Here is a 27,425-nt window from a genome sequence, read left to right on the forward strand (position 1 = left end):
AAAAAAGATTTTAATATTTTGCCTTGTGTGTGCTCTTTTTAATATTCATGCTTAATTTTTAACTTCACTGAACTAAGGATGAGAGGTGCTGTTCTTAATATAAGGGAAGTGGTGAGATATCTGGATCTCATAGTTGATTTTACATTTATCTAATTGTCACATATTAAAAACTTGAAAGCATGACCCTTAAAAGCAGTAAATACTGTTAAAATGCATAGGTTATAGTTCACAGGGGCAGACCAAACCTATGTGCTCCAGTTTTACAAAGCCTTCATGCAGTCTCAGTTTGGTAATGTGTGTGCATCTACATGGCCTTCTATTTTAGAATGGTGGACTCATTTCTAGATTTTCAGGCTTTTGACATCACTCCTCACAAGCAACTCTGATCAATTTGCGTGCCAATAGACATCATCTCAGACGTCATCTCAGTTGTGCAAATGATTTACGATTTCTTGTCAAAAAGATCACAGTTTGTAGTCACTAAGAGAAAGTCATAGAGTCAAGCACAAGAGATACCTGGCATTCCCATAGGAAGAGTTATGGGCTCTCTGCTGTTCCTAATCGATATGAACTGTTTAGAAGACGATCTAGCAATCCTCTTAGATTTTTTGCAGATGATATAGTCATTTACATCTTATAAAGTCATCAGACAATCAAAACCAATAGCAAAATGATTTAGACATAATATCTGTATGGTGTGGGTTCCTGTAGTCATGTCCTAGTCCATGAACCACGGGCAACGTATGAGTGGCCAAGTAAGTGGTCCCGACAGTCGGGATACCAGTTACTTTGGAATAAGGCTGGGCATCTCGGTCATATTCTGAGTCGTGGTCACCTTTGTGCTCATATGGCAAAGACTACCAAATCCACCGGTTAGTCCCTCAAGCGTTAGGGGTAAAACTCAATGGGACTCGGGGCAAGTAAGGCTAGCAACCTGCTTCCCTGATACTTTAAATATGATGCTGGCAACAATCGGAGCAAAATGCCTCGGACCTTTGGAGGTGACGGAGTCCCACCTCTAACTGACAAACCAGGGACTCCTAAGATACGACTTGGCAAACAAATGGTAATGAGATGGGGAGCTATTAATATCAATGGGGGCTACTCTGGGAAGAAGGTAGAGCTGGCAGAGGCTGCAAGTAAGATGGGGCTGGACATTTTAGCTGTTAGTGACATTCGGGTAAGGGGTGAGAAAGAAGAGGAAGTGGGAGAATACAAGATCTACCTGTCGGGAGTCAAAGCAGGAATAGCACAATGGGGTGTAGGGCTTTACATCTGGAAAGAAATGGAACCCAGCGTAGTTGCAGTAAGGTATGTAAACGAACGACTGATGTGGATAGATTTGACAGTGTCTAGCAAAGAAAATTAGGATTGTGGCAGTATATTCGCATTGTGAAGGGACAGATCAAGATAAGATGGATAGTTTTTATGAGGCACTCATTGATGTAGTTGTTAGAGTAAAGGACAAGGACAGTGTTCTGCTCATGGGTGATTTTAACGCCAGGATTGGAAATCGAACAGAAGGGTATGAAAAGGTTATGGGTAAATTTGGAGAGGATATGGAGGCCAACAGGAACGGGAAACAACTCTTCGATTTCTGTGCCAGTATGGGCTTAGTAATCACAAACTCCTTGTTTAAACATAAGAACATTCACCGGTATACTTGGGAAGGCAGGGGAACCAGATCCGTCATTGACTATATAATAACAGATCAGGAATTCAGGAAGGCTGTGAGGGACACACGTGTATTCAGGGGATTCTTTGATGACACTGATCATTATTTAATCTGCAGTGAAATTGGGATTGTAAGGCCGAAAATGCAGGTCAGGTCTATATGTAGGAGGATAAGAGTGCAGAAACTTCAGGATAAGGAAATCAGGCACAAGTACATAACAGCTATCTCAGAAAAGTACCAGTTAGTTGAATGTAGTCAATTACAGTCATTGGAAAAGGAATGAACAAGGTACAGGGACACAGTACTAGAAGTGGCTAAAGAATGTCTTGGAACAGTAGTGTGTAAAAGTAGGATGAAGCAAACAGCTTGGTGGAATGACACAGTCAAGGCAGCCTGTAAAAGGAAAAAGAAGTCGTATCAAAAATGGCTACATACTAGAACTGAGGTAGACAGAGAAAGTTATATTGAAGAAAGAAACAAAGCCAAACAGATAATTGCAGCATCCAAGAAGAAATCTTGGGAAGACTTTGGAAACAGGTTGGAGACTATGGGACAAGCTGCTGGAAAACCATTCTGGAGTGTAATTAGCAGTCTTCGAAAGGGAGGTAAGAAGGAAATGACAAGTATTTTGGACAGGTCAGGAAAACTGCTGGTGAATCCTGTGGATGCCTTCGGCAGACGGAGGGAATATTTTGAAGAGTTGCTCAATGTAGGTGAAAATACGATCAGCAATGTTTTAGATTTTGAGGTAAAATGGGATAGGAATGATGATGGAAATATGATCACATTTGAGGAAGTGGAGAAAATGGTCAATAGATTGCAGTGCAATAAAGCAGCTGGGGTGGATGAAATTAAGTCGGAACTCATCAAACACAGTGGAACGTCAGGTCTTAAATGGCTACACAGGATAATTGAAATGACCTGGGAGTCGGGACAGGTTCAATCAGACTGCACAAAAGCAGTAATCACACCAATCTTTAAACATGGAAACAGAAAAGATTGTAACAATAGAGGTATCTCTTTAATCAGTGTTGTGGGTAAAATCTTCTCAGGTATTGTTGAAAGGAAAGTGCGAGTATTAGTTGAGGACCAAATGGATGAAAATCAGTGTGGGTTTAGGCCTCTTAGAGGTTGCCAGGACCAGATCTTTAGCTTACGGCAAATAATGGAGAAATGTTATGAGTGGAACAGGGAATTGTATCTATGCTTTATAGATCTAGAAAAGGCATATGACCGGGTTCCTAGGAGGAAGTTATTGTCTGTTTTAAGAGATTATGGAATAGGAGGCAAACTTTTGCAAGCAATTAAAGGTCTTTACATGGATAGTCAGGCAGCAGTTAGAGTTGACGGTAAATTGAGCTCATGGTTCAGAGTAGTTTCTGGGGTAAGACAAGGCTGCAACCTGTCTCCACTGTTGTTTATATTATTTATGGATCATATGTTGAAAAGAATAGACTGGCTGGGTGTGATCAAGATATGTGAACACAAAATAAGCAGTCTTGCATATGCGGACGATTTAGTTGTGATGGCAGATTCGATTGAAAGTTTGCAAAGTAATAATTCAGTGCTAGATCAGAAATGTAAGGACTATGGTATGAAGATTAGCATCTCAAAAACGAAAGTAATGTCAGTGGGGAAGAAATATAAATGGATCGAGTGCCAAATAGGAGAAACAAAGTTAGAACAGGAGGACGGTTTCAAGTACTTAGGATGCCTATTCTCACAGGATGGCAACATAGTGAAAGAACTGGAAGCGAGGTGTAGCAAAGCTAATGCAGTGAGCGCTTAGCTACGATCTACTCTCTTCTGCAAGAAGGAAGTCAGTACCAAGACTAAGTTATCTGTGGACTGTTCAATCTTTCGACCAACTTTGTTGTATGGGAGCGAAAGCTGGGTGGATTCAGGTTATCTTATCAACAAGGTTGATGTTACGGATATGAAAGTAGCTAGGATGATTGCAGGCACTAATAGATGGGAACAATGGCAGGAGGGTGTCCATCATGAGGAAATCAAAGAAAAACTGGGAATGAACTCTATAGATGTAGCAGTCAGGATGAACAGGCTTAGATGGTGGGGTCATGTTACACGTATGGGAGAAGCAAGGTTACCCAAGAGACTCATGGGTTCAGCAGTAGAGGGTAGGAGGAGTCGGGGCAGACCAAAGAGAAGGTACCTGGATTTGGTTAAGAATGATTTTGAAGTAATAGGTTTAACATCAGAAGAGGCACCAATGTTAGCACTGAATAGGGGATCATGGAGGAATTTAATAAGGGGGCTATGCTTCAGACTGAATGCTGAAAGGCATAATCAATCTTAAATGATGATAATGATCTGTATGGTGCAAAAAGTGATAATTGACTCTAAATAACAAAAAAAGTTATTCACAAGAGTACTACAGGAATCTACTAGATTTCGATGACATGATGAAATACACAAATTTAAAGGATGTGAATTCAACTAAATACTTAGGGATTACAATTACGAATAACTTAAATTGGAGGCATACATACATAATGCTGTGGAGAGAGTAACCAAAGACTGTGATTTAATGGCAGAATACTTAAATGATGCAACAGGTATAATAATGACACTGCCTACAATATGTTTACCCGTACTTTTCTGGAATACTACTGCATAATGTGAGATCTGCATTAGAGTGAGAGTGTCACTGCTATGATGCATGAGTTAGAGTGGCAATCATTAAAACAAATGCTTTTTTGTTGCAGACAGAACTTTTCATGGAATTTCAATCACAAACTTTCTCCTCCGAATACAAAAATATTTTGTTGGTGTCCATTTACAAAGGAAGAAATAATCATCGTAATAAATAAGAGGAATCAGAGCTTGCACAGAAAGATTTAAGTGTACGTGTTTCCCCATGCACTGTTTGAGAGTGGAACAGTAAGCCGCATCCATTCTGGCCACACTGTGCTAAATCCAGACAAGAGGTTCAGTGCAGTACGGAGTGGCCAGTATGGACCTTGTAGAATAATCTTGGGTATGGCTGATAAAACTGCTTTGTACAACAATGAACCAGCTCCACACAGTGTCAGTACAGCCAAGGAAATGATTCATTCAAGCAAAGCTGTTTATGGACAGCATCTCTGATTTTCCATTGTTGCTGAAGCACATACATGCACACTGGAGTGCACTTACAACACACTGCTCCATTCTCTGTAATTGTGCACTACTCAGCACTGTTCTGTGCTGCTCTGCGCCATGAGTTTCTGCATGGCATGTCTAGTGTGGATGGGGGTGTAGAGAAATAGCTTGAAGGTAGTTCAATGAACCCTCTGCCAGAAACTTAACTTTGAATCGTAGACGTAGATGCTGTGCAACACCATGGAACAGTCTAGTTACTAAAAAATTTAGGACAAGCTCTATGTCAAGCATCTGTGCTGATGCTGGTGAGCCACCACTTAACAGGAGGTGACTCCTCTTGGTGAGAGAAGCCTATAAAACAACATCCACACCAGAGACACTTGCAAATCATGCAACTGCCTCACCACCAATGGAATGACATTTCAGAAATTGAATGTGAGCCATTAACACCCAAGGGCTCATTTCAAAGTTTTATACCAAGAGTGGAGCAGTTGTCCATCTTGGATTCTGAGGAGATCCAGAATTATGTTGGATTTAAACTTCAAGAATGAATGTGCTTCCGATTTAACTTTTTAAGTCCTTGCTTTATAAAACTTTCAACCAACATCACAATTTTAACGCAGTATACCAGATGGTTCAAAACAAGGGACCTTCCTTGACGGATCACTTGGTTTTCCTCACCGTGTCCTCAAGATTTGGCTTTCCAATCAGTAGTCTGTATTTAGTGCAGAACTTTGTACAATCCTAAAGGCACAGGAGTAGATGAAGCCTTATCAAAGAAAACAGGTTCTCAGCTGCTCTGATTGTTTGCTGCAGTACAAGCACTGCAGCAAATGTACTCAGAAGAAAAAAAAAAAAAGAAGAAACTGGTCCCATTTTACAACAGCAGGGGAATGATGTCATGAGGTGCAAAGGCCTGTGGCAGTCAGGGGAAATGAGTAAACAGATCACGCAAGTAAGAAGGCCAACAGAAAACCAACTGAAACAAAGTCTCATTCCCTTGCATGCTGTCACCACACAGTAGTCAGAAAAATATGCAACTGAGGGAGGAAGGAAAGCTGCCACTGAGGAGCAATAAATCTGATCAGTGAAGCCAAACACAGGGCTGTGGCATACCTCATGCTAGCCACTCCAATGGAATGGTCGACCTGATTTGCCTCTCAATATCTGTGATGTGACAATGATTAATTGCTACACCTTAAATTTTTATTGCTGTTGCAATAGTTGTAAACGACTTATTGGCCAAAGAATCCATTAGATAAACTCTCCTAACTATAATTTTGTTGTGTCTTTTTTCAGTGTCTGCAACATCTGAAGCTATTTTTTGGGTGTTGATTGACTCATGGAAGATGTATATTCAAAAGTTTGCCCAGAACCCCAGTTTTTGGAAAAAATAGGCTGGTTAGAGAGACACGTGTTACACTGGACCTCAAGTAGTCTCTTAATCATTGCTACTGAACTGAAAACATCGACAATATTTAAGTGACAGACTTTTCTGTTTCATTCACACATTTCTTGCTTGAATGCTGTAAGGCACCCACTTATCTGTTGAGTGAATTTCCAAATGAGAAACTTTCATCATCATTAGCCTACATCCTCAAAATCCCAAAATAAAATACATGCTGACTGTAGGCACTTTGAGTAATTCCTCACATCATTGAGTTTAGGGATATTTTTAAGATTCTTCAGCTGAAATGTTCATAACGCTCCGACAGGGATTTTCAGACTTACCAGATGTCGTTGGTACTTGCAATCTAAACGCTTGTCTGATATCTTCCTGTTACCCTCCTCCTTTTCTAACACATGTTCATTGATGGATAGAGGAGAATTATATTGAGGAATACCCTGATCTTTCCAGCAAATTATTTCTGTACAAAACTTTTACTGCTTACACATGTTATTGATCTACCGTAAGTAGAAAAATGTTTTGTCATGAAATTATAGTGAAGAAAGAAACAAAATGGTAATGCAAGGCACTAATGCCACATCATTATGAATGCATGTGTGTGTGATAAATCAGAAGAGTAGTAACTGAGGATTCAGTGTATTTTATTCTAGATGAAAACACTGACAGACAGAACTGGTATGTATTAAATATTTTAGTAGAACCTCTGAATGGAGAACAAGTGAAACCTATGTGTTTGTTAACTTTCATTTTTAAGAAAACAGGCAATGATACCATGTTGCAAAGTTTCAACAATGTATTTTTTTGTGTTGTAGCCTGATTGAGTAAAATGTAATCTAGTGTGGTTAGTGCATACAGATTAAGATTGTTAAATCTTAACTGCATTTTTCAGTCTCAAGTCTATGTTCTTTAAATTAAAACACACGATCTACATCCTGCATACTATTTATCCCGTTTTTGAATCATTAAAATACGTTACTCATGCCTCAAGCATTAAAACAGGTTTCTCATATGTCAATGAATTTGTATCTTGTGGTGAGAAATTACGGATATAAGCTCCTACCAGAACATAAGAGTACACACAAAGCAAAGTTTTTTTCTATCAGTTGACAATGCTAAAGGGGTCAAGTGCAAACTGGGCACTGATGAAATAAAATGTTATACTATTACACATACTACAGTAAAAACATTATGAAGAAAACATCTGTAGACTGGGGATGCAGAGCATGATGACAGAACATCCTAAACGACGCTCTCACAAACTTAACTCCGTGCCATCGTGACGTCACACACTACAACGGCCTTACGTCACGGGTCAAAGCTGACAGGTGGAATCGGATGCTTCCGTTGGCCCGGCAATAACAATTCTAAGAATTAAATGGCTTTACAAGTTCCAAGGCAAAATAAAGCAACATATTCCTTAAATGGTTACAGCATGCTGATTCAGAACTTTGTTAGCAATGATGAAAATTTTATTCCAAAGATACATAAAAACAGGAATGCCTATACAGTTAAGACGAACGCAGTGTTAAACGCAAAATGTTATAATGGAACTGAAGTATGGAGGACGTTATACGCATGAATAAAAAGGCGGCATTTGGAGAAGTGTGAAACTACAGATAAGCAGTTGGCAAATAAAAACACAAATGCACTTACTTGGTATGTAAGTGAATACAACTTCTCTTACTGCAGGTATTAGAGCACCGTCAGAGCACATGTACTCAAACGAAAATATTTTTCTTCGGAGTGAAGCTGCCAATATTTTGTTATTGCCATTGCACATACACAATTTAGAAAGAGAATATATGTTTCCCTGCGAAGGGAGTAGAAAGTAATGAGCATCGATAATATTATCCATTACGTTGTCACCGAAGCCACAGTTTCCCCACTCGATTTATTCAACTCGTATACAACTGCGATTCCACCGCGTACATGTAAACAAACAAGACACTATACATGTAAACAAAATAAACGAAACTCGTGAAGTATTCATTGGACACTGGGTCAGAGATGAATGGTATGTCGCCTAGCTGTTAGACGGGCGGTTATCAGCTATTTTCATTTTCTTCCGACATAAGTTGGCTGTGATTTAAACTAAAAACTGTCTACAATAAGTTCTAAAACCCATAGATTATTTGAGTTATATAAACCAATCTCACTTCATCTATTTTCCCGTTGACAAGGAACTATGGTAGCCAGCATGTAATTGTTTTTCATCCAAGGGAACGTAAGGAGTGCGTTGAAGTTTGGTTTAGACTGTGTTTTAATTGAAAGTGAACTGTACGTTATTACAACATTGCTTTGCTAAAGTTGTGATACAGTGGAAGACAAATGATGCCATACTAAGTGGTGTGAGTTGTCACGGCTATTTTATTAGTTGGTAAGTTCGGAAATCGGTACTGACAAACAAATCCCATGCAGTAGGCCTATTAAAAGACCACTATGGAAATTAGTCTAACTAGAATGTATCAGCAATAAAACTAATTTGCCCAATATTGTAAAGGTTGTGTAAATGCTGTTAACTGTATAACACTGAGAGTTTACTGAGTAATATTCACTTTTTGAAATCACGACATGTAAGAAGAGCCGTGTAAAAATACCGCTTGGAAGAATACTGACGTTTGAATCTAGGTAGAATGTAAAATGTCGGTTGTTTTACCACAGAATTCAGTTTGAGTCGATGCTTATTAAAATGATGTCACCTTTGCGATCTGAAATGACCAGTGACGTGTATATTTATTATTTACTTTTGTAACTGAATAGACGTCACAAGAATTATATATACCTAGGCTTCTTTGCAAAACTGTTTCAATTTTTGTAGAACGCTGTACTTTTTCTTGTCATAGTTAACACCTACTTCGTGGACATTTATTCCTTTGCTGCTGTGTCCGTTGCACAGTAACTCCTCACAATAAGTTATATCATAGTAATAAAATGCGTTTCCAGCACAGTGGTTGGCAGAAAGTCACGAATTTTGGGTCAAATTGAGGATGAGACTATTTAATCAAATTGTGGTGCTCGATATGAAATTGGGGCGACCTGATAGGCAACAAACAAGCTCTGTTGTAGGATAGATAGTGGTTTCCTTTTGTGTTGTCTCACAGAACAGCAAACAATTATTTTATGATGTGGAAAGGACATTAGTGAACTATGTAGTCCTTTTTTATATGTTAATTTAACCGCGCATGTCAATTAAGGGCAGTTACATGTACTTAGTAAATTACCTGTGGTATCATTTTTAGTGTTTTCACAATGGCAGCATAGAAACTGCTAGGTAATGAGATGATTGTACACATCCGTCTGTTTACACTTCGCGAAAGGAGCAAGTAGTGTGGAAATACATCTGTGAGGTGCAATGTAAAGTAATATATTAAAATAGTAAATGATGGTTATACTCAACTTGCAAGATTTTTGGTCATAGTAAAGTTGTCATTAACGTTTCACACCAAATTATGTTGAGTAGGATCTACCTGTGAAACTAACAGAGGAAAAAACAAAATCTCAGTTGCTCCATTGTAAATGTTTAGTTCTCAGTGACTTACATGAAACTCAATTCTATTCAACAGAAGGACTTGTGATAATGATAAAGTTAAGTTTCTGATTTCTTGAATGCAATAAGTAAGTTATTTCTCTGCAGGTTCTACAAAACTTCTCTAGATTCTAAAGATTGTCTGATAGCTACAGTGTTTGGGATGTTATTAAAAAAAGTGAGCATATTAATAATCCTTATATCAGTATATTCCCTGTATCACTTCCCAGAAAATAAAATGGAATATGTTAATCCTATTGAATGGCGAAAATGTGATGAGAAGAAATGTGACATTTGTGGTATATCCCGATAACATATTTATTATTAAAGTGCTTCACTTAAGTTGTCACAGCATACAACATAGATTGGTGTTGTTTGTGATCTCTCTTAAATTTCTTGGTTCTATTCTCAATGGAAAATGGAAATGGCTCTCAATGGCTAGTGAAGTGGGCCTTGGATGCAACCTATGGAAGAATATTCGTTATACACCCCTAATGGAAGTCTTCTGGTTAGCCTTAGTGTGAGTACACATTGTAATCAAGCTATTAATCGTACTGAAATGCATTTTCTACCTCCTCGAGTTGATGAATCCATAGTGAGCAGCACCTTTGCAATTTGTATGGTATTAGCTTTACATTGTGAGCATGCTTAAAGGGCATCTTTTGTAGCCCAATTTCATGATTTACTTGTAATGTGATACATTCACATTTTATTACTCCCAACACTAGTTTGAAACTCTGTAGTGCTTATTTATTATTTTTATCCCAGGGTAGTGTAATTTTTTCATACAATTATGGAATAAGGTATTATGTTTAGTAAATAATTATTATATTTAAATTAAATAGTGACTGCATAGTTTGTTGATTTCGAATGACTAATAATGGACTGAGAAGGAGAAAGATGATAGCCATATGCTATTTTTAATAAGTGTACCAATCTTTGCATGGTTTGGGTTGGAAAAAAAAAAAAAATTGAAGACCAAATCGTGGTCGCTGGATAAGTAACAATCCCGTATTCTAATTACTGAATCTGTAGATTTTAAATTTGTTTAATTTTAATTCTAATTGTGCTTACAAAAATGTTAGGTATTCCTGTAAGGGAAAGTAATAGGCATAATTGACCAAAAGAAAAGTCTTCAGCTTGAACTTAATAGTAGCTGGGTTTTCACCCAGTGCCATCAGTTCTTGCAGACAACTGCTAAAATCGACACTGTGGAATATCACACTTTTTTGTGTGCACTAGGTAAGACTATACATGATTAAACAGCCAAAAGTCCATGATGGAATAACTACTAGCCTATAAGGAAAGGATAGATTGCTACTCACCATGTTGAGAAGGCATTGACTCCCTTAGAGCTAGAATTCTGTTTTACTGTAAGTACACACAACTTCCAACACACCCTCCTACAGTCACGATGACACTGTTTTGATGTGTCGCTGCCAACTGCCATGACAAGATTTTGATTTGGGGGGGGGGGGGAAGGGGAAGAGAGAGAGAGAGAGAGAGAGAGAGAGAGAGAGAGAGAGAGAGAGAGAATATACGAGTCTAATCTTATGAACTAGCAGCTTACTTGATTTTCATGAATTAATTGTGTGTATGGCACAGCGCCTGTACCATCCATGCACTTTTTCTGTGTGATAAGGATATTGGCAACACGTATGTTTAATACAGACAATGGGGTGCTGTTTGTAACCAGTGAGATGCAGGAAAACAGCATTGTGTTTTTGGTGTTGAATATCAAAACCATTTAATGTTTTTTTGACTTATTTGTCCCTACCTGTGTTAGCTCATGAAGTTGCTTTTAATTTCTGTCCCTGTAGCTTTCATTTTTCTCCTTTTTAAAAAATTGTATTGTGGTGGTAGATTGATCTGTAGTATACTTTGTAGTTTTGTTTAAAATGGATAATTTGGATTTGAGTTGAGGGTGTTGAATTTGACATACTAATAGATTTTTTTTTTTGGCATGAAGGTCGTGGTGACAGACTGATCTGCAGCATAGTCAGAGATAAGTTGAGATGTGGCCATTTGGTTGTAGTTGGCAAACCCAAACAATGCGTTGTCTTAAGGAAATGTCTGATGTCTTGAGAAAATACTTCGTTACAGTTTCTGATGTCAAAATGCTTGGTTACAGTTATTGGGCAAACATTTTAGTTGTAATTTTTTCAAACATAGACAAAGGGAGGTGATTTCATATCTTTTTCTGTGTACATTGTGCATAACATAGTTAGATTCTTGTCCAGTTTTGAAGTAATTACTTCAACTCATTGTTATGAAACTTGTCATCCATCTGTTGGTTCCTCGCTGGGTATTCAGAACCAGCTGTCTCCTGTTTGAGTTCCCATTGCACTTGACAATTAGTGTCAACAGCATCACTTTACAAAACTCATAAGAAATGGCACCACCTTTGTTCAAGAGTAGAATAGAATTTATTCACCTTTGAGCATGAGTACGTGTAATCTGTGTCATCACATAAAGTGTATATACAATATAGAAATTATATTACCTGAGCAGGTTTAAGTGACTTGTTATCTAATTAAAGCTAGTACAAAATGTTAAAATAATGATTAGTGACATACATAATTTTACATTTCTGACCATTTAAAGTAAGTTGCCTCAGTTTGCATCATTTTGATATCTAATGAAGATCTAAATAAATATTTATGCAGCTTTTGTTAAGCAGTATTTCACTGTAGATAACTGTGTCAAGGGCCTATATAGTATATTAGACATTATGTCGATTGCTGTTGTTATGGTGGTATGCTTCTTAGTTTTTCCTTGACGGGAATAAGGTTGTACTAAACTGGCAATAACAAGAAGAGTTTCTGAAAACAAACAATTTGTTAACATCAAATCTAAATGTAAGTGTTAGGAAGTCTTTTCTGCAGATATTTGTTTTGAGTATAGCTTGTACAGAAGTGAAATGTTGACAGTAAATAAGAGGATGCTTGAATGCTGAAGATTAGATGGGTATATCAGAAAAAAAGGAGGTATTGAATTGATTTGGGGAGAAGCGAAATGTATGGCACAAATTGACTAAAAGGAGGGATTGGTTGATAGGACAGTTCCTGAGGCATCAGGGAATCATCAGATCAGCTCTTGAATACAGTTAGCAATTTCAAATGGATGTAGGCTGTAGCACTTAGGCAGAGATGAAGATGCTTACACACAGTAGGCTAGCATGGTGAGATGCATTTAACCAGTCTTCCGACTGGGAGACCGCAAAACAAACATGTAACCTAGGGACAGTCATAACATTAAGCTCTTTACAATACCGTCTTCACTTGTGAAACCCCAGAAATGCACGTAGTAGCCTTTTTATGCCTTGAAAACTACGTTGCTATTATGGTCATAAACAGTAAGATACAGCTTTCCATTCTTGTCATTGGCCAGCTATCCTCTTCAGTTCAGCAAAACTGTTGCACTCCCTCATCATTGACTGATTGCCGTATACTAGGCCTGCACCTATGACCTTTTTGCTCTTTATTATTGCTTCCAGTAGCTACTAATGTTGTAATTATATTTTTCAATTCATTGTGTTATTTTAGTAGTATTTTTTCCTCATTAACTTTTTCCAGTGTGTCTTCGTTCTTTACTCAGTCAACCCACCTGATCTTCAGCAGTTTTTTGCAACACCACATTATAAAGGCTTCTGATTATTCCATTTTTGTCTTCCCCATTCCCCATGTTTTACACTCATAAAGATACTGAACCGTCCAATCCTGCCCGTCTGCTTTGACCCTTGACGTGACAAATATGTTGGAAACGACCATAAACGACGATTCCAATATGGCACATATAAAGTCGGTACATACACATTATGAGGACAAAAATACATCGAAAAACAAACACACACACTTTCCACAAAAAGCCTACTGACACTAACGGGACAAGTGTGGGAAATGGGAGTGTGTTTAGGTGGGGGCAAACTAAATATAAACAAATTTAGACACCCACTCCCATACAAAATGACAGAAAAAAAACGACATCACAAAACTCCCCAAATACCACTAAACACAATATCATCTGGAATCAGACACTTCCCTTGACCTACATAGCTCAACAGCAGCTCACGATCCCATAAATTACAATCAAACACTTCCCTTGGCCTATATAGCTCAAAAACATCTCTCGATACCAATGTCAACATACACAGCCACACATTAGGATCAAACACTTCCCTTGATCTGCGCACTGTTAATTTTATCCGTCATATTCATTCCTGAACAAAAACAACAACCAATTAATTTTATTAAAATTACCACACGATTTACAGCGAACAACACTAAATTAACCTTCACACAATTTCGTTAGCTCACTGAAACAAATTCCATTACAAACACAGCCGACACTCGAACAATTCTGGATAATGAGCAAAAGCAAACTGAGCCCATTACACCACACAAACAAAAACCCTGAACATACCACCAGAGAGCACAACAAAACACAACACGACATCTACAAACACGCCACATTCACAAACCAAACTCCGCGGCGTCATGACGTCACACCCGACAACACTCTTACGTCACGGGTCAAAGCCGACGCGTGGGATCGTATGCTTGTGTCGACCTTTCTTTGACTCATCAGTCTTGTGACTGGTTTGATGCGGCCTGCCACGAATTCCTCTCCTGTGCCAACTTCTTCATCTCAGAGTAGCACTTGTAACCTACATCCTCAATTATTTGCTGGATGTATTCCAATCTGTCTTCCTCTACAGTCTTTGCCCTCAACAGCTCCCACTAGTACCATGGAAGTCATTCTCTGATGTCTTAACAGACATCCTATCATCCTCTCTCTTCTCCTTGTCTGTTTTTTCCACACATTCCTTTCCTCTCCGATTCTGCACAGAACCTCCCCATTCCTTACCTTATCAGTCTACCTAATTTTCGACATTTGTTAGTTGCACCACATCTCCAACTGCTTCGATTTTCTTGTGTTCCGATTTTTCCACAGTCCATGTTTCACTACTATACAAGATTGTGCTCCAAACATACATTCTCAGAATTTTTTTACTCAAATTAAAACCTGTGTTTGATACTAGTAGACTTCTCTTTGCCAGGATTGCCCTTTTTGCCAGTGATAGTCTGCTTTTGGTGTCCTTGCTTCATCCGTCATTGGTTATTTTGCTGCCTGGGAAGTAGAATCCCTTATCTTCTTCTACTTTGTGACCATCAATCCTCAAGTTAAGTTTCTCACTATTCTCATTTCTACTACTTCTCATTTCTTTTGTCTTCCTTCAGTTAACTCTCAGTCCATATTCTAAACTCATTAGACTCTTCATTCAGTTCAGCAGATCATGTAATTCTTCTTCATTTTCCACTTATCTGCTCTCTCCTCTGCATTCGATAATGGATTTGCCATTGCACTCTTAATGTTACCACCCTTGCTGTTAATTTCACTGAAGGTAGTTTTAACTTTTCTATATGCTCAGTCAGTCGTTCCAACAATAATTTCTTTTTTCAAATTCTTCCCTTTTTTCATACAGCCATTTCATCTTAACTTCCTTGCACTTCCTATTTATTTCATTCCTCAGCAACTTGTATTTCTGTATTCCTGAATTTCCCTGAACGTTTTTGTTCTTCCTTCTTTCATTGATCAACTGAAGTATTTCTTCTGTTACCCATGGTTTCTTCACAGTTAGGTCATTCCATGTCAAGGGGACCACACTCGACCTTCGCCAAACTTCAGTTCAGTATCTTCAGTGGTTGAATTTTTAGAGCTCTTTGAGGCGAAGGTGCAAATGTGTTAAGTTTTCTAGACATGCAGTTCTAGCAAACATGTCATATTTTGCTTTAATGTACATAGACAACTCTTTATGTTCAATGTTCAATCACACCATGGCAAAAATTAGGGATTTAGCCACACCTAAATATAGATACAAGCCTCTAAAGCGGTTAAAAAATTTGTCACATTATTCTGAGAGCCAATGTTTGACCGCCCACTGCTAATTTTCATTTGAACAAATCACACAAAAGCTTATTCATACCAATGATGTCTACAAATGGATCAGATTGAATTGACATTGGATGCCTAGATGAAAAGATGCGCATCTGTGAAGTTGGCCAAAATTTTCTACCTGCAAATTTGAACTTGACAGCAATTGCTTGAAGGCTGAAGCTTAACCTAAAGTTCTTCAATTAAGATGTCCATATCTGCATCTGTTTTGGCACTTTTCCATTTGTATGTTAACAATATCTACTTTACTCCCACCAGCAGATGTGGCAGTTACCTCAGTAATGCTGTCTTAGGCTTTCAGAACTTTGCACTTTATGTATCCAGTGGAATCCCTTTTGTCGATCTATTGAAGCTTTAATGGTGACTCTCCAAGTTGTGATAATGAAGTATTAGCAGTAAAGCAAACATCAACAACTTCCATGTTGCCAGTGGATGGGGGTTCTTTCTTATCCTGGTGGTGTGATCATTTTTGGGCCAGTTCATGTGTACATTGTTACAGATTTTCTGATCAGTTTTAAAAACTTCATTAGCCAGTACCTTCAACTTATCAGACATTGCAATGGTTACCACTGAAAAAGCCTTCTTGGTTACGTGTTTTTTCTTTACCAAATGGTTTGTAGAAAGTCTTCTGCTGGAATTGAAATTTTCTCATCACCATGATATTATGGTATGAACAAATTTGAGCATCTTCAGTAAAATCAAGTCCAGATGTACATCATAGAAGCTCCTTGTTCGTTGGTGACATTTCCTCAACTGATTGTAGTTGACTTTTGCCATAATAGAAGGGTGATTACTTATGACAGTCAGCTCCATCTGATCCACCAGAGTAGCAGTGAGCAAGTGTCTCTTGGTTCATTTTATACAATAGTTTATTAACTTATAACAAGCAAATTTGAAAGCTTGTCAATAACCTGGTTTGAAGCATAATGTAAGATGCAGTTACACACAGTGATGTATATGCATCACTCACTTAAAATCTCACAGTTTTTGTAATTTACTTATAATAGATTGTCCTGTTTGTATATAAAATATACATATTTGGCTATCAAAAAATATTATTTTATAGATTTTGCTCAGCTACAACAATGATCATTGATTATTCAACACTAAGATTGTGCAATGTTAACACCAAAGATAACACACACAGAATACTGCCAGTGTTAAAATTGCCAATAGTGGAAGCAACATCGCAAGTGTAACTCGGCAATATATCACTGTTGTGAGGGTAGAGTCTCAAAAACTATTGCTGCTTTATAATGACGATGGAAACTAAATGACAGGGCATATACAGCGTGTTACAAAAAGGTACGGCCAAACTTTCAGGAAACATTCCTCATACACAAATGAAGAAAAGATGTTCTGTGGACATGTGTCCGGAAACGCTTAATTTCCATGTTAGGGCTCATTTTAGTTTCGTCAGTACGTACTGTACTTCCTCGATTCACCGCCAGTTGGCCCAATTGAAGGAAGGTAATGTTGACTTCGGTGCTTGGGTTGACATGCGACTCATTGTTCTACAGTACTAGCATCAAGCACATCAGTACTTAGCATCAACAGGTTAGTGTTCATCATGAATGTGGTTTTGCAGTAAGTGCAATGTTTAAAATGCGGAGTGGGCAGATGCCCATTTGATGTAAGGATTAGCACGGGGCAATAGCCGTGGCACAGTATGTTTGTATCGGGACAGATTTCCAGAACGAAGGTGTCCCAACAGGAAGACGTTCAAAGTAATTGATCGGCGTCTTAGGGAGCACAGAACATTCCAGCCTATGACTGGCGACTGGGGAAGACCTGGAACGACGAGGACACCTGCAATGGCCGAGGCAATTCTTCATGAAGTTGATGATAACCTTAATGTCAGCGTCAGAGAAGTTGCTGCTGTAAAAGTTAATGTTGACCACGTCACTGTATGGAGAGTGCTACTGGAGAACCAGTTGTTTCCATACCATGTACAGCGTGTGCAGGCACTATCAGCAGCTGATTGGCCTCCGGGTAAACTTATGTGAATGGTTCATCCAACAGTGTGTCAATCCTCATTTCAGTGCAAATGTTCTCTTTACGGATGAGGCTTCATTCCAACGTGATCAAATTGTAAATTTTCACAATCAACATGTGTGGGCTAACGAGAATCCGCACGCAGTTGTGCAGTCACGTCATCAACACAGATTTTCTGTGAACATTTGGGCAGGCATTGTTGGTGATGTCTTGATTGGGCCCCATGTTCTTCCACCTACGCTCAATGGAGCACGTTATCATGATTTCATACGGGATACTCTACCTGTGCTGCTAGAACATGTGCCTTTACAAGTACGACACAACATGTGGTTCATGCACAGTGGAGCCCTGCACATTTCAGTCGAATTGTTCATATGCTTCTCAACAACAGATTCGGTGACCGATGGATTGGTAGAGGCGGACCAATTCCATGGCCTCCACACTCTCCTGACCTCAACCCTCTTGACTTTCATCTATGGAGGCATTTGAAAGCTCTTGTCTACGCAACCCTGGTACCAAATGTAGAGACTCTTTGTGCTCGTATTGTGGACGGCTGTGATACAATACGCCATTCTCCAGGGCTACATCAGCACATGAGGGATTCCATGCGATGGTGGGTGGATGCATGTATCCTCGCTAACGGAGGACATTTTGAACATTTCCTGTAACAAAGTGTTTGAAGTCATGCTGGTACATTCTGTTGCTGTGTGTTTCCACTCCATGATTAATGTGATTTGAAGAGAAGTAATAAAATGAGCTCTAACATGGAAAGTAAGTGTTTCCGGACACATGTCCACATAACATATTTTCTTTCTTTGTGTATGAGGAATGTTTCCTGAAAGTTTGGCTGTACTTTTTTGTAACACTCTGTATGCACCACCATGCTGTCTATGGTTAAAATGTTCTAAAGCAGCATAGCACTCCATAATGATCTCCTAGGTTTTATAAACTTAAGAGGATTTTCTGAGGTTTTATCATATTTATATTCTATACTGTAAAATAATATAAAAACACTTCTTACTAGCATAGTTGCATTATCCAAACCACAGGCAAATCTTATATCATTAAAAGACACTAGAATTGCACGCATTTTGATTTAAAACTTCAAATTGCATTACTTTTTTGTATTTATCTATAATACATTTCCCTTTCTTTTGATAGGTATTCTTACTCAACAAAATGCAAGATCCAGTGATAAAATAATACAGCTTTGAAAGCTTACAGTATGGTCTTTCCAGCTCTGGCAAGAAAAAAAAGGATTGAACTAGACACGGTTGAGATGTTGCCACAAAAATACCCTAAAATTTGAACGAAAAAAAATTTGGCCAACTTGCCAGATGCATTTCTTTGTAGGCATCCAATGTTAGTTAAATTTGATTCATATGTCGACATCATAGGTAGGAATGAACCCCTGAAGTTTGTGTCATTGGTTCTCTCAGAATAACGCGGTGAATTATTTTAGCCATTTTAGAGGGTTCTATCTATATTTAGGTGTGGATAAATCCCTAATTTTTGCATGGTGTGATTAAGCATAAAAAGTTGTCTAGGTACATTAAAACAAATGACAAAATGTTTGCTATAAGTTTTAAAAAAGCCTAGCAGACTTGGCACATTTGCACCTTCGTACGTGATGCAAAGGTGAGTAGCCTCTCTTTAAAAGGCCCTAAAAATCCAACCACTGGAGATACTGGACTGAAATTCTGTATGTAACCATCAAAGTCCATATAGAACCTTCACATCAAATTTCATTAGATTTGGAGATGGTTTAATATTGGTCCCTTGACATGGAATCACCCAGTTACCTTCTTTATGCCTATGTTTTTCTTTCCAACTTCTGTGATTACCCTTTTTAGAGATATCCTTTCATCTTCAACTGTACTGCCTACTGTGCTATTCCTTATTGCTGTATCTATAGCCTGAGAGAACTTTAAGTGTATCTCGTCATTCCTTAGTGCGTCCATAACCTGCTTTTTTGCATATTGATTCTTCCTGACTAATCTCTTGAACTTCAGCCTCCTCTTCACTACTACATTGTCATCTGAGTCTTTATCTGCTTCTGAGTATGCCTCACAATCCAGTATCTGATTTGGAATCTCTGTCTGACCATGATGTAATCTAACAGAAATCATCCCATATCACCCGGCCTTTTCCAAATATACAGGCGGAGCACAGTAAATGAAATAAGGAGCGTTTTTGCAAGGGGAGAACTGAATCTTTGTTTTACTGTAATTTCCAATTTTTGTGCATATGAAAATGACGAGTTCACCACAAAATAAAAGAAAATGTTTTTCCATCAGGAGAAAGTAAACATAATTAAAGAAGTGCAAAGCAGTCCTACTGAACTTTAAGTGAGCATTGCAAAGCATGTCAAAATCCCATGTTCTACCTTAACTACCACACAGGCCAATGAAACACAGGTAAGATCTAGTGCTTCAAAAGTCAGGCCAAGCAATGAGGAATGCACACGTATCCAGGTTGGAAAGTTTGCAGATGTGGAGAAAGCCTACAGATTTGCATTTCACTAACAGCATGCTGCTAACCTATCTATTTCAGGCATAATACTGAAAGAAAGGTTTTAGAACTCACAAAAAAGTTAAATGTTGAAAACTCTCATAATGCTTCTGGTTGGTTACGCCAAAGTAAAATGTGGCATTACTAATGGCAGATTTTGAGAAGAGGCTAATGGTGTGGATAAGGTCACCACAGAATGTTAATAAGAGAGTGATCTCCTAAGTATAACTGCAAAATACAGTCTGAAAGATATTTAGAACAAAGACAAAGCAGGACAATTTTTTTAATTTGTTGCCGGACAAAGCATTGCCATTTATGGCCGATCCCTGCTTTAGAGGAAAGAGAATCAAGCGCAAATGCAGATGGCTCTGATAAATTCTGCCCACTAGTGATTGGGAAGTCAGTGAAGCCTTGATGTTTCAAGTGCATTAAGTCGTATCCCACCGAGGATGAGTCACACAAGAAGGCATGGATGACTGCACACGTCTTCAAGACATACCTTGATAAGCCTAACACACACATGCATCGTGAGAAGAGGAAAATACTTTTGCTTCTAGACAATTGCTCGGTTCACTCTCCAACACTACAGTTCAGCAACATAAAACTGACATTTTTTCCAGCAAATTACACGAACCATGTTCAGCTTCTGGACTTGGGCACAATTACTGCCACAAAAACAAGTACAGGAAAATGCTGGTTCAACTTGTCATCACACATCTTGACAGCAGGAAGGATGTTCCCAAAATGGACGTGTTTCAGGTAAATCAAAGAACTGCACTGAAGGTTAGGACATTCTTTACACATACACTACGTATGTACAACATTCCCTATCAGTTCTTTCTGAATGTTACTAACATTTTGGAACAGATCTCTAAATTAAATTAAATTTATTGCAAATATGTATATGTATCTTTTAAATTTGGTTTTCTTATCTAGGCAATGCGGTACATAAGGGCTGCAGGGGATCAATTAAAACCAAACACAATATGCAAGTGCTTTCAAAAAGGTGACATCACAAAAGATAAAACTCAAGCTTACCCCGAAAACGCTGAACATTTTTATGCAGATTTTGATGTACCGGTACCAGAAGACAATGAATAGGCTCGTATTTCAAATGGAATTGATTTTGATGATTTGATGCTGATACTATCATATGTTGCATACAAAATAAGGATGAAATAATTAAATAAGTAGTGCCCGTATCAGCTGAAATAAACACTTCTGAGGAATTTAAAGAATCAGATGGTCAATCTGTGGACCCTCACAGTCAGCCAGAACCGCTTACTGCACTGGATGTAACACAATGCTACAAAAGATCAAAAAATGTCAGTGATGATAAGATGTTAACAGTGATTGCATATGAAAACTTTATGAAGGCAGTATTGCTTCCAAAAAGCAAACCACATCTGATTCATTCTTTAGGCCTAAATAATTTTAATTGTCCATAAGTTAGGCATAAGCCTATTTGGACTACTGTACCCATTACTGTACAATATATGTATCAGATGGTGCGCACACTTCAGTTTAATAAAAATATATTAAGTAGTTTCATTTTAATGTTAATCTCACTTGTATATTTATTTTCTCACCCCTTTCAAAAATTTATAAATGAGATTTCACTGTACTATGTTTTTAGCACATATGCATGAAGGCACCCATGGTTTAGGGGATAGCTGGCAATGAGAGAAAGACTGAATAACCAACAAAAGGATAATATTCTAAGAGTCAAAGCATGGAATGTCAGAAGCTTCAACATGGTAGGGAAGCTAGAAAATCTGAAAAGGGAAATGCAAAGGCTCAATCTAGATACGGTAGGGGTCAGTGAAGTGGAACGGAAAGAAGACAAGGATTTCTGGTCAGATGAGCATAGGGTAATATGAACAGCAGCAGCAAATTGTGTAACGAAAAGTATGGTAGAGAGTGTGTTGCTGTGAACACTTCAGTAATACTGTTGTTCTTATCAGAATTGAAAGAAAACTAGCACCCACAACGATAGTTCAGGTATACATGCCGAGATCGCAAGCTGAAGAAATAGAGGAAGTATATGAGGATATTGAAAGGGTAATAAAGTATGTAAAGGGAGATGAAAATCTAATAGTCATGGGGGAATGGAATGCAGCTGTAGGAGAATGAGTAGAAGAAAAAGTTATAGGAGAATATGGGCTGGGGACAAAGAATGAGAGATGAGAAAGACTAATTGAGTTCTGTAGTAAATTTCAGTAAGTAATATCGAATACTCTGTTCAAGAACCACAAGAGGAGGAGGTATATTTGGAAAAGGCCGGGTGATATGGGATGATTTCTGTTAGATTACATCATGGTCAGACAGAGATTCCAAATCAGATACTGGATTGTGAGGCATACTCAGAAGCAGATAAAGACTCAGATGACAATGTAGTAGTGAAGAGGAGGCTGAAGTTCAAGAGATTAGTCAGGAAGAATCAATATGCAAAAAAGCAGGTTATGGACGCACTAAGGAATGACGAGATACACTTAAAGTTCTCTCAGGCTATAGATACAGCAATAAGGAATAGCACAGTAGGCAGTACAGTTGAAGATGAAAGGATATCTCTAAAAAGGGTAATCACAGAAGTTGGAAAGAAAAACATAGGCATAAAGAAGGTAACTGGGTGATTCCATGTCAAGGGACCAATATTAAACCATCTCCAAATCTAATGAAATTTGATGTGAAGGTTCTATATGGACTTTGATGGTTACATACAGAATTTCAGTCCAGTATCTCCAGTGGTTGGATTTTTAGGGCCTTTTAAAGAGAGGCTACTCACCTTTGCATCACGTACGAAGGTGCAAATGTGCCAAGTCTGCTAGGCTTTTTTAAAACTTATAGCAAACATTTTGTCATTTGTTTTAATGTACCTAGACAACTTTTTATGCTTAATCACACCATGCAAAAATTAGGGATTTATCCACACCTAAATATAGATAGAACCCTCTAAAATGGCTAAAATAATTCACCGCGTTATTCTGAGAGAACCAATGACACAAACTTCAGGGGTTCATTCCTACCTATGATGTCGACATATGAATCAAATTTAACTAACATTGGATGCCTACAAAGAAATGCATCTGGCAAGTTGGCCAAATTTTTTTTCGTTCAAATTTTAGGGTATTTTTGTGGCAACATCTCAACCGTGTCTAGTTCAATCCTTTTTTTTCTTGCCAGAGCTGGAAAGACCATACTGTAAGCTTTCAAAGCTGTATTATTTTATCACTGGATCTTGCATTTTGTTGAGTAAGAATACCTATCAAAAGAAAGGGAAATGTATTATAGATAAATACAAAAAAGTAATGCAATTTGAAGTTTTAAATCAAAATGCGTGCAATTCTAGTGTCTTTTAATGATATAAGATTTGCCTGTGGTTTGGATAATGCAACTATGCTAGTAAGAAGTGTTTTTATATTATTTTACAGTATAGAATATAAATATGATAAAACCTCAGAAAATCCTCTTAAGTTTATAAAACCTAGGAGATCATTATGGATTGCTATGCTGCTTTAGAACATTTTAACCATAGACAGCATGGTGGTGCATACAGAGTGTTACAAAAAAGTACAGCCAAACTTTCAGGAAACATTCCTCATACACAAAGAAAGAAAATACATTTGGTACCAGGGTTGCGTAGACAAGAGCTTTCAAATGCCTCCATAGATGAAAGTCAAGAGGGTTGAGGTCAGGAGAGTGTGGAGGCCATGGAATTGGTCCGCCTCTACCAATCCATCGGTCACCGAATCTGTTGTTGAGAAGCATATGAACAATTCGACTGAAATGTGCAGGGCTCCACTGTGCATGAACCACATGTTGTGTCGTACTTGTAAAGGCACATGTTCTAGCAGCACAGGTAGAGTATCCCGTATGAAATCATGATAACATGCTCCATTGAGCGTAGGTGGAAGAACATGGGGCCCAATCAAGACATCACCAACAATGCCTGCCCAAATGTTCACAGAATGTGACTGTTTTGTTGAACGAAAACAGCAGTTTGGAGAGGGGCAAGGAAGTGGGAAAGGGATAATAGTGTGCAGATGGGGGAGGGAAGAGCACTGTCTGGCAGATCATGTAGGGATTGGAAGCGCAGCATTGAGAGGCTGTGGGTGGGAGGTGAAAAAACTGAGAGGAACAGAGAGGGGGAAAAGACTGATGGGTGCTTTGCCAGAGAATGGTGCACAGTAGAGTGAAAGGACGAGAGTTGGGAGGAGGTGGTAGGACAGAGGGAATGGAAACTGTTGGGTGTAGGGTGTGGCACAGTAGATCATCATAGGTTGAGGCCCCTGTGAGTCCGGGTGATAGAATAGGCCCGAGATATTCCTGCCTGTCGTAAGAGGTGACTAAAAGGAGTCTCACACATTTTGGCCATTATATGATTGTCCTGTAGGGTTTGACCACCGTTTTTTTTTTTTTTTTTTTTTTTAATTTTCCCAAAGAGCGAGCCAATTGGGGAAGGGTGTCCATCGTGCGCTGAGACCTCTCGCATTCTTCGTGGACGTGGATCTGCACTTCCACTCATTCTTCAGCTGTTGGGCGAGGTCACCCTCCTGGGTGCATTTGCTTTCATCCTCTGTGCAGTATCGCTTTCAGCACTGTCGATGATAATGGACTTCTTAGCTCGTTTGCACCTGATATCCAGCAAGGTAGCCAGTCCATTGCAGTGGGGCCGCCATGTACCCTGTTGGCTGTAGCCCCCTGACCACACATGGATCCCTCTCCTGATGGCTGCATCGTTAACTCCCCACAAATGCCAGGTTGTAGATGGCAGTCACCCTGGGGCATTGGGACTCCCAGCAATGGCCATCCTGCCAGGTGGCCTTTGCTGCGGCTGGGTAGTGCCCATGGAAAGGGTCCCTGTTCAGAGTGGGTGGCATCAGGGCAGATGACACGCCATGAAGTGTAAGACATCTCTTGCTGGTGGTCAAACACCAGCGGTCTCTAAGCGGTCAAGGTCTAACTTCAATGCTGAGAAATACGACCCCAAATCATCCCCCCCTCCTCCCCTTCCACCCCTTCCTCCTCCCCCCCCCTTCCCGACCACACCATGGGAGGAACGTCAGGCTAAGGATGGCAGCAAAACTTATTCACCCTGGTAGCTTGCATGTACGAAAGTTGATGGAGAATCTTTCTTGTCAATGAAACCTCACTTTTTTGTGGAGCATTTACAGGACAAGTTTGGGGAGGTGGAGGGCTTGTCCAAAATACGGTCAGGGTTGGGCTTGATCCAAACAGTATCCTCTGCCCAGTCACGGGCACTACTCGCGTGTGAGAAGCTGGGGGATGTTTCTGTTACCATCACACCCCACAAGAGCTTAAATATGCTCCATATTTCACTGGGACTTTCTTTTGCAATCTGATGATGAGCTGTGCGCCAATTTAGAGTGCGCCCCCTGCGGGTCCGGGGGTTAGAATAGGCCCGAGGTATTCCTGCCTGTCGTAAGAAGTGACTAAAAGGAGTCCCTCCCCCTCAAGGGGGTAGTTAGCGTCTGTGTCCGGAGACGGACGGTTTCATGACCTATATTTGCGTTCATTTTGGTTTTTCACTTCTTCTGGTTTCTTCCTTCCTTTAGTTTCTTCCTTCCTTTAGTTTCTTCCTTCCTTTAGTTTCTTCCTTCCTTTAGTTTCTTCCTTCCTTTAGTTTCTTCCTTCCTTTAGTTTCTTCCTTCCTTTAGTTTCTTCCTTCCTTTAGTTTCTTCCTTCCTTTAGTTTCTTCCTTCCTTTAGTTTCTTCCTTCCTTTAGTTGGTTCCTTTCTTTGTTCTTCTCCATCTCACTGTCTTACTTACTCTTCTCCTTGCCTTCTTCTCCTTCTCTGGTCTCCGCTTCGGCGTGTGAGACAGTCTGTCCTTTCTTTCCCTCTCTCCTTTCTTTTTCCTCTTCTTCCTTCCTCCCTGTGCATGCCTGAAGGCCGACCCACACGTTCGCACGCTTAGCTGGTGACGGGGTAACGTGTAATTCCCCGCCCTGGGTAGACAAGTAAGGCACGCACGTACCCCCTGGTAAAGGCCAGGCCCAGGGAGGGGTGATTGCCTGCGCTGACACCTTCCGACCATGCCGATTGGTCCCTCCGTCTGTTTCTCGGGAGATGTGACTTGAGGTGTGAACAATCACCTAAGGCGGGAGTGCCCTGTGAGAGGGTCCCCACAAGGAAGGAGCGCGTCATCGGAGATGCTGGCAATTATGGGGGATACCTCCGCAATGGATTTCTCTTCTTCTTCTTCTTCTCTCTCGACTTCTGCCAACAAACGGAAACTTGACCAGCCACCAGTGACAAAAGTACTACCGCCTGCCCCACAGTTCCTCGTAGTTTCTCGATCTGAGGACTGAAAGGATTTTTCCTCTGTCAACCCTTTCGTTACCCAGAAGGGCGTAGATGCCATAGCCGGATCTGTCAAGTCTTGTACCAGGTTGCGTAATGGTACCTTGTTACTAGAAACTGAGAGCGCCTTTCAGGCACAAAAACTGCTTCGGGCCGCACTCCTGTACACGTTCCCTGTCCGGGTGGAGGCTCACCGCATTTTGAATTAGTCTCGTGGTGTGGTATATACTAGATCACTTGACGGATTGACTGACGAGGAGATTCAGTCTTTCCTCGCTGAGCAGGGTGTGACGGCTGTCCATAGGGTCATGAAAAAGGTCAACAATGGCCTTGTACCGACCCGGACACTTTTCTTGACCTTTGATAGTGTTCAGCTGCCGTCACGCATCAAAGTGGGCTAAGAGGTTATTTCTGTTCGCCCCTATGTCCCGACACCTACGCGGTGCTACCAGTGTCAGCATTTTAATCACACTCGCCAGTCTTGTTCCAATGCGGCTACATGTGTGACTTGTGGCAGGGATGCCCTTGAGGGTGACTGTCCACGTTGTGTGAACAGTCACGGTGACCATGCAGCGTCCTCCCACGACTGTCCCATCTACAAGGAAGAACGCTGTATCCAAGAAATTCGGGTCAAAGAGAAAGTCTCCACCTCGGCTGCTCGCAAGCTATTTGCTAGTAGGAAGCCCACGTTGCTCCCAGCGGGGAAGTACAGTACTGTCCTCGCCTCTCCTCTTACTACCAGTGAGGTGGCGACGCAGACATGCGGTCTGACCTTCAGCACTACGGTCGTCCGTTCAGGCAGTGCTGAGATCGCCCGGTCGACGTCTCCTCTTCCTCCCGTCGCCCCTCTGACACAAGCACCTTTATCAGCTTCTGCCAGGACAAAGACCCAGAAGTCAGATGCACGGGCCTTCAAGAAGGAACCGTCTC

General features: G+C 39.8%; 2 protein-coding genes across 4 annotated transcripts in view; one reads left to right on the top strand and one right to left on the bottom strand.

The window, feature by feature from the left end:
* LOC126266616 (KICSTOR complex protein kaptin-like) overlaps positions 1-8,130 on the bottom strand; it is a 91,780-nt gene extending 83,650 nt beyond the window's left edge. The window contains exon 1 of the mRNA XM_049970962.1: positions 7,839-8,130. Within this exon, the coding sequence (XP_049826919.1) occupies positions 7,839-8,040 (202 nt within the window). The 5' untranslated portion in view covers positions 8,041-8,130. The remainder of the gene's footprint in view (positions 1-7,838) is intronic.
* A 17-nt stretch (positions 8,131-8,147) lies between these two features.
* Positions 8,148-27,425, top strand: part of LOC126266615 (DNA polymerase iota) — a 53,616-nt gene continuing 34,338 nt past the window's right edge. The window contains exon 1 of one of the 3 annotated variants that reach the window (XM_049970960.1): positions 8,148-8,199. In XM_049970960.1, the coding sequence (XP_049826917.1) occupies positions 8,197-8,199 (3 nt within the window). In that variant the 5' untranslated portion in view covers positions 8,148-8,196. Of the gene's footprint in view, positions 8,200-8,455; positions 8,534-8,559; positions 10,232-27,425 lie in introns of those variants that run through there. The other 2 variants (XM_049970961.1, XM_049970959.1) reach the window with 2 other exon arrangements.

This window comes from Schistocerca gregaria, chromosome 4 (assembly GCF_023897955.1).
Source record: "Schistocerca gregaria isolate iqSchGreg1 chromosome 4, iqSchGreg1.2, whole genome shotgun sequence".
Lineage (NCBI taxonomy): Eukaryota > Metazoa > Arthropoda > Insecta > Orthoptera > Acrididae > Schistocerca > Schistocerca gregaria.